Here is a 16,968-nt window from a genome sequence, read left to right as displayed (position 1 = left end):
ATTACATGATATCATGACTGATTTCATAAAACAAAAGGTAGCATTTCCTGAACTTAATATTAACCGATGCAATAACTGTTCCTCTTTTTTTATCACTGTACATACATGTAATATGAAAAACTACTTTCATTTGGATTACAGTATAGTGATATGATATCTTTTGCATCGTTCATCTAATTTCTTTAAAATTTTGATTAACTGGTTTAAAACTACACTGTATATGTGACTTTTATGATGGATATGTGAATATTTATAATAAACAGACAACCTACATGTATAAAATCTATAAAATTAGTATTTCTTACCCTTCTCCATATACATAAAGGCCATATCTTGGAAATTTTTCTTTAATGGCTTTGCTGAGAGGAATTTCCTACAAAATAAACACATTTTTAAGAAAAGAACAACATAATGATTAAGATTGCAGTCTGTCTTGATTTTTTAACATGTTTAATACAAAAAATTCAAAGATTTCTTAATTTTTTTACTAATTTAATTTGAATTTATTTTTATTTATTTACAACTGGAATTAGGCAAAAGTTCTGCACCTTAGATCAACTTAGATCATCCTCTTCCTATATACAAATAAATGATACAAAATAATTATTCATTAATAATTATTTATAATTCTTATAATTAATCATTCTCCCTAGCTGACACAATATAATCATTAATTACATTACATATTGAGGTCAATGAACTGATGAAATTTAAAAGGCAATTGAATTACATTTAACCAGAGACTGGTAACTGAATCAGTAATTGCAATCAGCTGTAGTCGATTACATGTTGCTGAGTAATCAGTAATCATCCATTTTTCTGATTACAAGTAATTGTAATTTGATTGATTATCATGCAAGTTTGAATAAGTACTGTTTTTTACAAAAACATGTGATCAGCTCAAAAAACCTTAACCTCCTCCAGCATCTGAAACGTATGGCTCAGATTCAGCATCACAGCCTGTGGAGTGCATCAGAATCACAAGAAGCATCATCTATTCAATTTTGGTAAAGACTGAATAAAAAATAATGAAGACTTATCTATCAAAGCGCACCTGCTCCAAAAACTTTAACCAGCTCCAAAAAGTTTAATTTCATCCGGCATCTGACTACCTATTACTCAGATTCAGCATTTAAACCTGTCAAGTGCATCAGTATCACAAGATGCATAAGCCATGCAAGTTTGGTTAAGATCAGACCAATAGTAACTGAAATGGTTATCAAACGGCACCTGCTACAAAAACTTTAACCAGCTCTAAAAACCTTAACCTTGTCCAGCATCAAAAACATATTACTTAACTTCAGCATCCAAGGCTGTGAAGTGCATCAGTGTCACAAGATGCACAATCCATGCAAGTTTAGTGAAGACAGGACCAGTAGTTACTTAAATGTTGTCATCAAAGGGCACCTGCCCCAAAAACTTTATCCTAGCTGCTCCAAACACCAAAAACTTTAACCTGCTCCAAACACCTAAAACTCCTCCAGCATCTGAAATTCATGGTTCAGATTCAGAATTCAGGTCTTTTAGGCTTAGGTAAGCCCAGTTGCATTATCCATATGAGTTAGGTGGCGAAAAGACAGGTAATAACTCAGATACAGGACCTGCTCCAAAAACTTTAACTAGGTCTGGATGCCGATGCCGTGGGTATAGAATAAGCTTCCCCAGTTACAATATTGCCATTATTGATGCTTATTTTGTCTTTAAAGTATAAATGGTCTTATGGAGTTTTTTTTTTAGTGGGAGATATTGCCAAAGCTTTTCTCAATTCCTGATCGAGGATCACGAAACCTTAATTTGGTGGAAAAAAAAGTTTTGAGCATCTTTTGTAACTGTCAGTGTGCAATATCAAAATATGGTCATATATGTTTCAACATTAATTAGCATGGTTCTTCTTCTTCTTCCAATACAGTTCATCCCTCGGTTGGCCGAGTATTGTCGAAATCTAGGGTTATAAACAAGGTTACTTAATCTAAGAATAACCAAGATGAAATCAAACTGACCATTTATCATGTTTTGTCAACAACACACTCTGATCATCCCAGTTTCTCACCTTTTATATTTTAAACATATGCAACTTGTTGTAATAGTTATTTAATTTCAATATAATATTAATGGCATGTATGAACCCTATAAGTAACACGAATAGCTAGTTTTCCCCTTAAATATTGAAACAATGCCACTAAAAATGGGCGTTTGCAAACCGGCTTCATTGCAATTCCAGAATTTACTCTGTTGGTAATTGCATTACGGAACTACCGAAGAAAACATGACTTACCAAATATTCCGGCTGCTCAAACATGTACGTCATATGACATTTATTTTGTTCATAATTTGTTATAACATCTAAAATGCCATATAATAAAACAGCAATGCAAACTCCCGAGAACAGAAGTTTCGTGAGCAGCGCCATTTTTAGAGTTAACTCGATCTAGTAATCATTCGCATGATCGAAAATTTTCGTTTATTTGGCTACATAATGTAAATATTTCAATCAAATGATAAAAGCATAACAAGGCTTAATAAAATTTTTCATATAGTTTTTGCAATTATTCCTTAAGTATACTTAAAATTCAGAAATACCAAAACGAAAAAACCATGCATGTCTTATTTTGCACTTTCATTTTCGTCTGGTTGAGGAGCATGAAAAAGTAAAATGTCGAAGAATCTGGAAGCTTATGACTCTGCACTGCTCGGTATCCTTCAACACGAAGGACAAATTGCTAAATTTCTTGATGTAGTTCTTGGATTTCTTTACAGAAGGTAAATATATGAATATTTAATTGTCTTCTGACTATGTATCAAACGTTAACTGTCTATTGGTCTATAAAAAAAGGTAAAAACATCAACATGAAAAATTGCCCATGTGCCTTGTATACTGCCTTAAAATTTAATTTCATATCATTGAAAAATAATATGTTCTACCATAGAAGTCAACATTTTAGTATGTTAAAGTCAACAAAGTAAACATATGTATAATATTCACAAGTGTAACAATCAAGGTGATCGAAGCTTTGGTCACTAAGTAAAACAGGCATGAAGTCAGTCATAGATGTAGACACAGTGAGTCCAACTCCAGCAGGACCTAAATGCTCTTTAGAAGTGGGAAAATGACTGGCAGATGACACCCCAGAAGTGTACCACCATCCATATTTCTAAGAACTAGTCTGCCATCCGAACAAAGCATCATACCAACTGTACTGTCATACCCTGGAAGATGTGCCAAGTGGTAAATACCTTGGAATCACAATCAGCAGTGATCTGTCATGGCGCAAGCACATCAACTCAACTTCTGCAAAGGCGACTAGAACGATTGGATTTTGAGGAAGGAACCTCCGAAGTTGACCACAGGCTATCAGGAGCCAGGCATACATAACCGTAGTACGCCCATTTCTGGATTAAGGGTCAGTAGTTTTGGATCCTTACCAACAACTTCTAATCCAACGCTTAGAAGATGCTCCGTGCCAAGCAGCAAGGTTTGCCACCAGCAAGTACATGTATTCGTCATGGGGTCCAGGAACTGTGTCCACCATGCTATTGCTACATCAACTTTGCTGGGAACCACTGCAATATCAAAGGGCCCAAAACCGAGTGATCATGTTTTACAGAATTTACCATCACATTGTAGAAGTTTCAGTCCATCACCTGCTTCTCGTCACCAATAGCAGAGCCCATGGATATGTGACAAACAGAATCTGCCAAATTAGCACCATACAGAGTAGACATCTACGAATACTCATTCCAGCAACCATCATTGTAGCATTGAACAACATACCAGCAACAATAAGGTACTTACCATCAGTGGACAACTGTAGACACGATATACATACTATCAGTGTGTCTGAGATCTTTCACTACTAAACTGTCCACTTCTATCTTTTAATCATTTTAAATGTACATAGGCTAATTAGGTTTTTGGCTGTTTACCAGGGAATCACTGGAGTATTTTAACTCTCAAGTTGAGTACACTCCACAAAGAGAAGAAGAAGTGGAAGATGTTGTTTACTTTTAGACTTTTATGAATAGAAGGACTAATGGTTTGATGAATAGGAAGTAAAGGGTGTTAAGAAAGTTCGTTCTGGTTGTAAATTGACAAAAATAAATTGATAAAAGCAATATTTCTGTTTCAAATTCACACTGGTTATACTAGAGAATTTTCTCTCAACATATCATCAGTTATCCTCCCCTATGTGCACTCTCTGGTGGTGTCATAGAGTGATGTAAACATTTATGTCTATTACGTCATCAAACAAAATGACGAGTTCGGTGAAAAAGCAGATGTCTTGCACAAGTGTCGATACTGTCAACGAACGAGCCCAGGCTTTGGCTTTATTAGATGCAGGAATCAGTGTGAAGGATGTGGCGAAACAACTGTGTAAAAGTGAGCGATGGGTAACAAAGTGGAGACGCAGGCGAGAGCAAAATAAACAGCTCACCGACCAACCGAGATCGGGCCGACCGTCGAAAATAGTAGGCATAGTTAAAAGGAAAGTCGAGAACATAAAATACAAAAGAGGAAAATCAACAAGAAAATGCAGCAAGGAACTCAAGAACTCGGGCTTTAATGTAAGTCATGTGACTGCGTTTAATTATTTACGGAAAGTAAAAAAATGGAAGGCATTTAAGCGATCAAGAAATCAGCTTCTGACGAAAACACAACGACAAAAAAGATTGAAATTTGCTCGTGATCACAAGCATTTGACAGCTGAAGACTGGGAGAACTACATCTTCAGTGACAAATCTTCAAAATATCTGTTTCATGTTCCGAACCGACAAGACGATGTTGTGTGGGGGTCCCAGTCAGATGAGGTACCCGACGTCAGCTGCGTCCAGTCAAGCGCCAAAGTCATGATCTGGGGTGCAATGGGAGTAAACGGTTTGTCAAAGCTACACATTGTTCCATCCGGCAAAACTATAAATGCAAAATATTATGTGGATAAAATTCTTCAAAAAGAACTTAAACCTGCACTGAATCGACAAAAAAACACTGGCAGGATTGATGAACGAAAGTTGGTTCAATATCCAGGACACGCTACGTTTGTTCAAGATGGTGCGACACCTCACACTGCCCTAGTAACACAGAATTGGTGTAAAGATAATTTACCAAACTTTATTTCGAAAGAAGAATGGCCGGCCAATTCCCCAGATCTAAACTGCATAGAAAATCTCTGGAGTATTCTGGACAGTGAGGCCTACAAGGATCCGCGTCTGACATCCATGGACCAATTACGCCGCCGTCTTCAACGAGCATGGAGGGAGATACCTCAGAAACATTTGATTTCTTTAATTCATTCAATGCCAAACAGAATTAAAAATGTACTGGAAAACAAAGGTGGTCTATCTGGTTATTAAAAATCAAAAAACTTACAAACGAGTTGTTTATTAATAAATCTAGGCTAAAGTAAATCACGGAACGAACTTTCTTAACACCCTTTATACTAATGCATATATGCTTTTGATTGCTATCAATCATTTTGGTATATACAAGAAAAAGATTGGGGCTATTTAGGTGATGAAAAAAAGCCCTTTAGGCTTCAGTGCTTTAAGCAAACCCTAAACGTGGGCACTGAGTAAGTGCCACCAGAGACTTAACCAACTTACCAGACTCAGAGCAAATGTGCAGTGGATACATGCATATGCAGATTGGAACTTTAGTGATAGCAAACCCTGAGTGGTGCCTGAGGAAAGGCAGATCCCAACCAAATACAAAGTACAGGCCCTACAGCAAGGCAGAACAACCATAAATTAGTTTATGCAAGGTTTTCTGAATTAATCTCTAGCAAACCCCAAGTGATTTATGCTAGTAAACATACTATGGTCCAACCCAGAGTTTCTAAATGTTTGTGACTCTAATGTACTGTTTAGTTTAATGTTTGTCTCTCAATATTTTTGCAATATTTGTTCTTATATTTGGTAGGACTGACTTTTACCGGCTTATGAAATCAAAAGATGACAAATTAGGATTTCCACCAGGAGTAGCTGCCAAAATTTTGCTAAGTGTGAGTTCATTTTTTTTCAAAATCAGTTTGCATTGAGTTTGATTGAAAGATTCCTAGTATATGTCATTGTCAAGAGGCTATCACCAGTACACTGAAAAGTTTTAGAAAACTTATTTCAAAATATGAGAAATGTATCCGACATGCTTGCTGTCAAACGCAGGAAGTTTAAGCAAAAAAATTAAGAGTTGCTATTCATCTATGGACTTTTAGGTGGTGTTGTACTAAATGCAGATATTTAATGTACATTAAAAAATTACTCTTATAATCATTTAATCCTCCTTGCTCAAAAAATCATATACTCATGCTGCGATGCATACATAAGTCATAATAAAAAGACATAAATGAAGGTGAAAATCTGAGAACAAAACAGTATTTTAAGCCGTATTTTGAGCACAGATTACAAGTCTTAACATGGAGTTTATACTCGCACATTAAAACTTCCAGGCTTGAAAGCCAGTGAGTATGAGCATGATGAGTGGAACCAATTGCATGGTTACATTTTCAATAATTCCAAATTCCAAATTTTCTTTAAGGCATACCAAAAATATGATGATCTAACAAGAAAAGATGATGAGGAAAGAGAGAAAATTTTGCAGCAGAAATGTCAGCAAGGTAACATTTAAAAAGAATTGCCCTACTGTAGATTTTATTATGGCAGTTGAAAATTTTTTTTTTCTTAATTTCACGTTCGATCCTTCTGATCATATGTTTATGTTGCCTTCTATAAGCCAATTAAAGACTGAATGGGAAGGACACAAAACACACAAATTGGTTGAAAATGACATGGTTTTCCCAAAAAAAAAAATTCACAGTGCAAAATAGAAATGAAAGCTGAAGTTGATTTAATGTAAATTGATCATTTTATTTTGCTCACAAGGATATTGTGGTTTTAACACAGATTTTGTTTTATTGGTCTTGATAATCAAAATGCAATAATTATCATGGTCTAGAATTATGGTAACTAGTAAATGAATATTAAAGTGTGTTATTTATAAATTTTATTGCAGTGAAAATATGATTTGTTAATCTGAATAACCTGACCACACCTGATTTTTAAGAAAATATTCATTCAAATAACATTGATTGGATGCAAGTTGTTGTCATATAGGTTATATATATAGACCATTTTTTGCTCTTTGTTGAATATGAGTTTAAAGTATTACAGTCATACCTTTAATATCATTTACTAGTACATTGATATTTATAGTGATTCAAAATGGTTATCACAACTTTATTTATTATCCATGGATAGAACCTGCAGTTCCACCAGCTGCCAAAATTGTGGAAATAAGTTCTGAACCAGAGACAGCATCAACTGCCATCGCTAAATCTACTTCACAACAAAAAACAGGCACTGCTAATTCAGGCCCTAGTGTGGAGACAGAGGTTTCTGACCCCCAACCCCAGTCAAATCCATCCCCAGAAGACAGCAAACCAGGGACCTCTAAATCATCCAAAACTGAAGAGGAGGATCCAGAACTTGTGGCGTAAGTATTTTGAGGGAATTAAAGCTTGGCTTGAAAATGTTCAGTAAATGGGCTCAATCTTAAAAAAGCTTGGTTTTAAGGGATAGATGTACATCCTAGCTAATTTATGGGTTATTACCTCTCAGTAATATGCGTCTCCTTCGCAAATTGATCATTAAAGAGTATGAAAATTTACAAGTCGTTCATATGTTTTCTCCAAATGATTATAATTTTTAAATTAAAACAGTTAGCTTCCCCAAAATATCTCTGCAAGATGAGCATGAAAAATAATATCAAACATATATATTTGTGGGGGGGGGGGGGTGTTCTTATAGCCGTGAGTCTTTTGCTGAACATCTTTTTTAATCTGCATTAAAGGGACAGTACGGCGCATCTTCTTAAAAAACTGACTTAAACAAATTTCCGATCGGGTGTGGTATTTTTGTACTACTCATGAATGTATAAACTTTCAGAAAATTACAAAGTTCTTTATGAAATAAATCTAATTTAACCACAATCATTATTTTGTAAGCATGTATTTTGCATGTTTATCTTAGGAGCTACTACAACCTAAATTTATTTTTGTTAATGAGGCTCCTTGAGGGGTTATTTGATATATATATATATGTCTGTTCAGTTTAAAATGAACCGAAATTGGTAAAACATTAATAAATTATCGAGAAAGTGATGATGTGTTCCGTTTAGAGAGTCCCTTTAACCTCATATACCATGATGACTGTAGTCGGACGAAGATCTTGTAGTTTTCAGCATGTGTCAATTATTGTCAATCAAAGTCCACGTGGTACAAATAAACGATATAAGATTATTCCGGTTTGTACGATCATTAAATTTCTGGAAGTTCTAAATTACGTTAGATATGTGAAAGGGATTTTTATGTATTTCAACTAATACAAGCACCTTATTTCTTATTTTCTAACGATACAATAGGTAAACCTGAAGTTATTCACACATGTGTTTTCAGCTGTACTGTCTCTTTAACTATTAATTTTTAGCATTTAATTAATTTGAATTTTTATATTAAATTTTTTCAACAAAAACAGTGAATGATTGAATTGAAAACATCACAAAATCTTCTTTTTTTTAAGTACATGTATATGCTATCAATAGTTTTTGTCAAACCTTGTTCTTACGATATTAAATATATTGATTTACTTGAGCATATATAAATTTCACTTATTGTAGAAAGCAGAAGGTGTTTCAGTCCAACCCTGAGAGTTATAATGGCGCAATACGTGATAACTACACCTGGTCACAGTCAATCACCGATGTGGACATCCGAATTAAGGTAAGCTTCTGTAACTCTAGTCATTATTGGACAAATCTTTAAATCTCTGTTTCTCTTAGTTCATTGGATGAAAATAAAAACCAAAACTTGTTGCTGGCTCTCATTTGAATGCTTCAATCTGTTCAGTTCACAGTTATCCCTCTTTGATTGTTAGACAAATTTAAATATTCATGCTTTATGTAACTTTAATCCTACTTTTGCAGTTTTCCAAAGTAATACATGTATTTCCAAATTTTATTATCTTATATATTATTTTTAATTTAAATGACAAGATGTTGTTTGGATTTTTGTTGTTGAATTTTTCACTTTCACAAAACATGTACATACATAGCATGATATTTTAACTGCATTGTTTAGTTTTTTTAAACAATATGAGATAAATTTGAATTATTAATACTTACAGGTATTATGTACTGTTGTACAATTCTTGTGTATTGAATGTTGGTTGATTGATTGATTGATTGAGAGAGAGAGAGAGAGAGAGCTGTATTGTATTGCATGTTTGCAAAACTTCATATGAATTATAAGCAGTTGTAACATTTGTACATAATTATAAACATATTCATACACTCTAAGCAAAAGCACAAGTCACTACTAGTATTAACGTTATACAATATTCTACAAAAGATATTATTAGAGAGAGAAAGTTTGCATATATATATACCATACTCATGAAATGAGAACTGTTTTACAAGGATGCTTGAATAGAGGAAAAAAAAGAAAAAACAATTCAATTCAAAATAAAATTTACATTTCAGATCCCAAAATATATTGTAAAAGGAAGAGATGTTAAAGTAGAAATAGACAAGAAACACATCAAGGTGTCACACAGAACAGACAGTGGTTCCTGGTTAGAGGTTGTCAATGATGATCTCCCTTGGGAAATCAACAAGGAGGAATCCATGTGGACTTTGGTACCAAAGGAACATGTCCATGTAAGTTTCTTATCTGTTGAAATATTCACTGTAAAATAAAGGAACATGTCCATCTGTTGAAATATATTATACACTGTAAAAAAAGGATCTGTTGAAATATACACAGTAAATAAATGAAGGTGTTCATGTAAGTTTCCTAGCTGTCAAAATATACACTACAGATAAAGGAATATGCTCATGTAAGTTTCTTAACTGTTGAAATATACACTACAGATAAAGGAATATGTTCATGTAAGTTTCTCAACTGTTGAAATATACACTGTAAATAAAGGAACAAATTTTTGTAAGTTTCTTATTTGTTGAAATAGATGTATACACTTCAGCTGTAGAATTCACTGTGCTGGTTTTCATCCCCTTTATGCAGTTGTTTATCATTCAGTCTGAGTATTTATAACCCTTGTTTGGTTTCAATTACCTGTAGTTTTTTTTCCTGTTTAATGTGATGCATGTACTGTACTTTGATCATTGGAAGGCGTTTGTGGGTTTGAATATTTCAGACTTGGTCTTTTTTTTTTGTATGTGGGAAGAAAATGAGGAAGCTCTTTAAATCTTTCTTGCTGATCCAGCTATTTAATACGTGTTAGCTAGCACTTACCACTCAAGGCCAAAAAATACACAACAAAACAAAAAAACCCAGATTGGATTATTGCCATGTTTACAAATAAGTTGATTTAGATCAAGTGCAGCGGTTCATTTTTCAAAATGCACCAGTATATAATCCTTTTTCTGGAAAAAAATGAAAAATAAAAAAACCATGTATTTAAAGAAATGTGTTCCTTTTAAAGTATTTCTCACAGGAGATGTATGTACATTTCAAGTTAATGATGTAAATATGGACTTAAAAACCTTGATTTTTGCGATGTGTCCCTATGGTTCAAGTTCAGGGGGATAATTGCCCTGTTGGTTAAGAATGCTTTGAGATACTTGTTTGAAAATTTAAGCAATTTGTTTTATGAGATTAAAAGAGGGATGTGCTGAAGAAATATTTAAACAATAAAATGCCTTCTTTGGTGATTCAAGCAGGATATGAAGGTAGCGACTTGGCAGAAAATATACATGTTAATTTTTTCTGCAATGATCGCTACCTTCATAACCCACATGGATCATCAAAGAGAGCATTTTATTGTTTATTTTTTACATCTTTCTTTTAACAAATTAATCTTAAAAAGATAGAAAAAGTAACTAAAATTTTGTAAATTAATGTACATCAGTACGTTAGATAAAAGAAATAGCCAAATCGTCTTTTATGGGAATTTGAGTCTGACATCAACCTGATTATTTCATGCAGTACGTGATTTTTCTTAGGTTGCTGAATGTTTTAACGATCAATAAAGTGGTTACAACTGGATCGTGTTACTTTCATTACTGTCAGTTTCTACACAGCTTTGAATTGCAATCAATTTTCAAAAGAAATGGAGGGAATCATACTTAGTGGATATAGATATAATAATTATTGTAAGTACTTGAAGGTGTTCAAAAAACACTTTTGGTAACAGAAAATCGATAGTGATTTATATAGTACATGAGTTCTAGCTGTTTATAATCAAAGTATGTAGTTCAATCAAGGAAATTCAGACACCCTCAGATTGGAAAATTTGCTTTGTGTGGGGAATACTTCGAAACAGAAATGTAAACAATGGCAATATTTCAAGGTTTTGTTATTGAAGGTTTCATATTTATTCAATCAATTTTTTAAAAATAGATGGGAAGTTATATATAAAAACTGAATAGTTGTAAACAAAATATCTTCCTGTCAACATAATGTGCAGTTATATAACAAGGTCATTTACAGCCCTTTTTCATGAATGGCATTTCATTGTGCAATATACGAATGCTCAAATTTAAATTGTAGCTGTACATGTATATTAAATAATGTTATTATAGTATAACAAGTAGATCGTAGCATAGCAATATAAATTAGCTTATGTCGTTTTCATTTATGCACTGAATTACACGTTTCTGAAAGAGATTATTTATTAATTTTAGTAGGAAAAAATAAAACATATGGTGGTAGTTGCCACATTTATCAATTATATAATGTAAAAAAATAATCCTTCAATCATTCTTTGGTAGATCAACTTGGAGAAGAGAGAAGAAAGATGGTGGGAATCGGTGTTAACTTCAGAAGAAAAAATCAGTGTTCGTAAAATAGACGCAAGTCGGCCAATGACAGATCTGGACGATGAGGCTCAGGCCAAAATAGCAGAAATGATGTACAATGAACAGCAAAAGAGAATGGGGAAACCCACCTCACAGGAGCAAGTGGGTTTTCTATGTTTTGTTGTCCAATTGGAAAGGGAGGGAGGTGGGATTTGTTGGGGAGGGGGATGGGTGCAGATATATGAAGATGGCTTTCAGTCAGTATCATATGTTTGTCTTGTAAAGTTTTGAGCAATAGTTGAATTGACTCTGTTGACTTCCGCAAATAATGTCAGTTGATTTTTTTTTTAAACAGAAGTGTATTACTTATATAGTTATCAAGATATTCCCATACCCGTTATATATGTAGTTGATGGTAGTTCATTCATAATTTTGTGTTTGTTGAATTAAAAAAAAGTTGCAAGATTTTTTTTTATTAATTTTCCATTATCATGAATATTTAGTTTTATATTGATAAGAGCAATTGAAAAATGTCAACAAAGTAATTTCCTTACAAAGCAGAACATAGGTACATGTAGTGCAAATTTTATTACTTTGATGTGCACACTGAGGAAGATAAAAATAGGAGAATCTTCATAGGACAAACCAGTGGCCTAAATTCCTCTGTTGATTAGATTGTTAAGCTGTTTGTTTATAAGGAAGGTTAACACAAAACAAATGAAATTCCGATTGTTTAAAATTCAGAATGAGATAACTTTATCCTGTTAAAAAGTACCATGCTGCTCTGTTTATTTAAACTTCGATCAGTGGGTAGGATGAGTAAATAAAGTGCAATGTATAACATACACACACTGCAGTGTACAGAAAATTAGGTGCCCAACGACAAATGACCATGTGGTTATATCCTTAAAAAGGCATTTTTAAACACATTTTTAACACATTTTAGAGGCGATATTTAAAGTCTCACCTCAATAGTATTTCATTTGCTTATTTGAGAAAATTTCTTTAACAAGATCGAAAAAAACAACAACCCGGAAGAAAATAAGGAGTGTAGCTTCATTGATAAAAATTGTAATATAGCAAGAGTTTCCTCCCTTATAACATTGAAATGAAACAAATAGAAATGTTTTTATAACAAAATCATGCAATTATTAATTTCTCAATAATTTATTTGTTTGAAAAAATGTTTTTGAATTCTTCATTAAATGTTATCCAGGTAGTATTTAACTCAAGAGTAAATGCAGTTTAATTTTAATGATATCTGTAGTTATCAATTATTTATGCATTATGGTAAGTACACTGTACCTGTTATTTTCTTTTTTAATTAGAAAGTTCAAGACATTCTCAAAGATGCTTGGAATGCAGAGGGATCCCCTTTCAAAGGTCAATCATTTGACCCTTCAAAAATCAATATGGGTCAAGGAGGGGTCGTAACTATAAATAACCAAGAAGACCCAGTGGCTAAGTGACCATCCAATGAGAGGCAAGGAATGTAGAATTATGTTTCTATGTCAACATTCATCTGTGTTTTCTTTACCTGGTGAGCCAATGAAGATTAAGTCAACTTGGGTACACAGGAGAAGGGAAAAAAAAACCTTAAGTGTGTTTTTACACCTTTAACAGCTTTTTTTTTTTAATAAGCTGATAAGGCTTAATGTCCAGGAAGGAAAAAGTGATTGGATGTATACCTGCTGTAAGACCAGATCAAATAGAATTGGATACTTTTGGTATTTTGTCTACGTGGACATTTAGAATTTGTTGATAGATGATATGCATGTACTATAATTACCTTTGAAATCAAGCTGTGTTTTTAAAATGTTTTTTGCTTAAAACAGGTACAAAAAGGACAACTGTTTGAAGGATATTGCTTCTTTTGTTGAATGGTTCAGATCTATCCATCTCAAACTACTTCAGACTTAAAACATTCGCATCTTTGTTGCTTTTTCATTTTATATTGTTCATTTCAAAATTTGTGTCATTAGAACATTACATCTACCGGTATATTGCAATTTCATATTTTTGCAGGATTTATTAGTGTTTTACTTTATTACATTGATATGTATGATGCATATCATTAAAAAAAAATACTATTTAAATTGTTATGAATTTATTCACAATTTATTTTCAGTCAAATAATTTACAATCCGTACTTTATATGGGCAGATTGATATAGTTACATGTAGTTGCGTTTTAAGCTCTATCAAGCTGAAATCATCATGGAAACAACTCATCCATTAAAATTGTTTTTTTGGCAATGCATAACAAATATTATCTTGAATGTTTTGTTAGAGCATGCAGTGAATGCATGATATATAACTTTCAGGGTAATGTATCTAGTGTGTTTATGACAAAATGCACTGTTGCTGTTTTGTTTACTTGCCAAGAGGTTTTTACCTGCGTAATTGTATAGAGTTTCTGCATTGTCATATGTACACAAACTATTATAAAAAAATAAAAATAAAATGTGGCTTGACAGAGAAGAGAGATGGTACAAAAATAATAAAACCAAGGGAGAAATTAATATCTTCCTTCTTTTTTCTTTACTGTTAATACGCATAGAGTTACATAATGTATATCTTTTCATACATGATTTTACCAACTTTGCCAGATATGTCATGTCAGAAAATACTGCAGTAGTACATTAACACGATTTTATTTCTTCTATTATTAAGGTATCTTCAATTATAAGATAACCAGTAAAGATGCACAAGATATATTATGTATTTTTAAAAAAAAATCAGAAAATAAGAAAATTCAAAAAGCAAATGTAAGATACTATTATTAACTACATGTAATTGGCAATTGTTTTGTTAGCTTCTTAAACAAGTTTATTGATATCCATGAAAACTAAACACAATTTTAAATCAACAAAGTTTTTTTTTATTGGGAAGAAGTTATAAGGACTGCCAAAGAAATTAACATTGACATTGCTTAGATTCAAAACAAGAAACCCCAATTCCATATTGCAGCATTTGTCATTACTGTTAACATATATTATGCATTTCTCTGAAGGCTTTTATTCTAAATTCTCCAAGAAGTCCTCGTGTGTCGGTGTCCATTTGTAGGAATTTCAGGGCGCTACGATTTATCTGTAAAAAGAAAATGCACCAATCAGAAAAAGCCAAGAGTAATACAATAGGATTTTTTAAAATAATATTCTTTGCTTGTGATTTTAAATTTTAAATGAAGATGTAATGAAATTAATGAAACATTCATTTCATCTTTGTTAAATAGGTACATAAACCCTGTATCAGTACTAAGTACTAAGTGGCTATGCAGGCGCATGTATCTTTTTAACTTTCAGCTTGCACATAAGTTAGATTGAATAGGATTTTGATTTGTTCATTAAGAAAAATTAATAAATGAATGTTAACTTGTTCCGTTTCTGGGTGTTACGTTGTTGTTTTCATTTTCAAGACTTCCTCCGTCTGTATTAAAAGAAGAGAGGTGAAAATCCACTCCTTCTGCAAAATAAACAAGACAACGTACTTTGTACACCGTTTTTTAAAACATGTGTACATGCATGTCTTTGTAGCTTTTAGTATGAATTGCACCTCCATGGAACGCTTTGATTATGTTCGCTGTGCTGTGCTATATAACATCAGAGCGATGTTAATCCAGCTCATGCAACTAGTTTAGTTTCTCACATTAGAGATTCAATGGAACCGTCTATTGCATAGTTTTTTGTTCTGTTTGTTTCTTATTTCTGTTCTGATACAGTTAGAAAAATAAGCAGCAAAGTTAAAAAAATCCAACGGGTATAAACTTGGATTGGTCACGTGATCTAATCATGTGAAGCCCGATATGAATTCCTGAGAAGCCCGAAAGCTTCTCAGAGGATTTTATCACGTACCGACCAAATTTACATCCAGGTGAACTTTACCATTGCTGTTTACCAATTGTATTTATGTTCGAGAAAGACAAATCGTTTAGAATTATAAACATAACATTTACTGTGTTTTTATGTATTATGCAACCGCCAAACCATAAGTTCGCGCGGTGAACAAAGTAACGTAAAAATATGACCCTTTGACCTATGTTAAAGTTACTAATAACACAGAGATGAACGTTTAAAAAAGCTTTTCTATAGATTCATATAAGGAAACATATTAGACATTGTAAATAAAATAAATTGCATATGTGAAAAATGAGAAACCAACCTGAACTCGACTCCGGTTGCGTCACTATAGTTTCACTGTCTGCCATTTTTTCAGCTGAATATAAATAAAGATATTTAAAAAGAATTAATTTCTACATTTATATTTTTATAGTTTGTATGGTCTGAAACTAATATAAATGTATACATTGGTATCCAGTATATGCGTCTATAACCATACTACCTTTATCTCTAAGCTGTGCCTCGCTTGGTTCATCGTGTTCAGCTGCTTTTAGTTCACCTGATGGAACAAAAGAAACATTTTTGTTGACAGTGCACGTGGATGGAAAGTTAAATTGTTAAATGTATAAATGTAAATTCATAAACACACGTTACTGCTCCGTTTCACGACATCTTGATAATTTCAGATTTACATACAAGTGTTGCAAATATATGGAGACAGGATTGCAATGAGTAAAATAGTGTTACAAATGTAATATACTTGTTATCGTTATATCAGTTTACTTTAAAAATTAATATTTACCACTGCTACTGCTCCGTTTCACGGCCTCTTGGTATTTCTCCAAGTTCAGTTTAAAGTTTTCTAGCTCAGCTTTCAAACTGGAGGTTCGCACCAGAATCTTTTCAGCCTGGTTTTTATCCAGTACCGTGTCCTCCCCATCCCATTGTCCCTCCCCATCAATCTTGTCTATCTGACCACTCAGGAAGGCACTCTGTAACCTCACCTGATTATTCAGCTCTAAAACACTTTTTTCTACGTCTTGCACGCTAGGTATACGGTACATATCCGACGCCATTTTGAAATTATCTTAAAAATTATTTCATATCTTCCCCTTTTCCTTTGCATGAATCACAATCGCAAAATCGTTCTTTATAATTAAATTTTCCTGTCTTAAATATAAGTTCTACCTCAAATTTCTTTTACCTGTTTCGTTTATTTATGTCCTTATATGTATTTGATTTTTTTGTTGGTTCATTTGGGCTATGAAGGTAGCGGGAATTGTAGAAATGATATATATTCCGCGTTAGCTGCAGTACTCGCTACCTT

At 33.0% G+C, this 16,968-nt stretch overlaps 3 protein-coding genes across 4 annotated transcripts in view; 1 reads left to right on the top strand and 2 right to left on the bottom strand.

Moving 5' to 3' along the window:
• The window catches only part of LOC105322412 (GPI inositol-deacylase), a 29,621-nt gene extending 27,204 nt beyond the window's left edge, over positions 1-2,417 (bottom strand). The window contains exons 1-2 of the mRNA XM_011421128.4: positions 2,276-2,417; positions 306-373 (exon numbers count right to left, since the gene is read on the bottom strand). Coding sequence (XP_011419430.4) covers positions 306-373; positions 2,276-2,410 — 203 coding nt within the window. The 5' untranslated portion in view covers positions 2,411-2,417. The remainder of the gene's footprint in view (positions 1-305; positions 374-2,275) is intronic.
• Positions 2,418-2,601: 184 nt separating this feature from the next.
• LOC105322267 (nudC domain-containing protein 3) lies at positions 2,602-13,434 on the top strand. Of its 2 annotated transcripts, XM_011420912.4 has the most exons (8): positions 2,602-2,760; positions 5,915-5,996; positions 6,530-6,608; positions 7,249-7,483; positions 8,666-8,768; positions 9,527-9,703; positions 11,777-11,965; positions 13,132-13,434. In XM_011420912.4, exons 1-8 carry the CDS (start codon positions 2,654-2,656, stop codon positions 13,270-13,272), a joined length of 1,113 nt encoding a protein of 370 aa, XP_011419214.2. In that variant the 5' UTR covers positions 2,602-2,653; the 3' UTR covers positions 13,273-13,434. The 2 variants fall into 2 exon arrangements, with proteins under 2 accessions (XP_011419214.2, XP_065922108.1); XM_066066036.1 differs by lacking the exons at positions 5,915-5,996; positions 6,530-6,608; positions 7,249-7,483; ... (2 more) ...; positions 11,777-11,965; positions 13,132-13,434 and adding an exon at positions 2,987-5,914 and having other exon boundaries at positions 2,638-2,760.
• Positions 13,435-13,938: 504 nt separating this feature from the next.
• On the bottom strand, positions 13,939-16,968 carry LOC105322277 (uncharacterized). The gene is made up of 5 exons (XM_011420921.4): positions 16,444-16,968; positions 16,144-16,200; positions 15,964-16,017; positions 15,178-15,267; positions 13,939-14,892 (listed from the first exon to the last, which is right to left on the bottom strand). Exons 1-5 carry the CDS (start codon positions 16,715-16,717, stop codon positions 14,882-14,884), a joined length of 486 nt encoding a protein of 161 aa, XP_011419223.3. The 5' UTR covers positions 16,718-16,968; the 3' UTR covers positions 13,939-14,881.

This window comes from Magallana gigas, chromosome 7 (genome assembly GCF_963853765.1).
Source record: "Magallana gigas chromosome 7, xbMagGiga1.1, whole genome shotgun sequence".
NCBI lineage: Eukaryota > Metazoa > Mollusca > Bivalvia > Ostreida > Ostreidae > Magallana > Magallana gigas.
The sequence above is the reverse complement of the archived record's forward strand: the minus strand, read 5'-3'. Positions and strand labels throughout refer to the sequence as shown.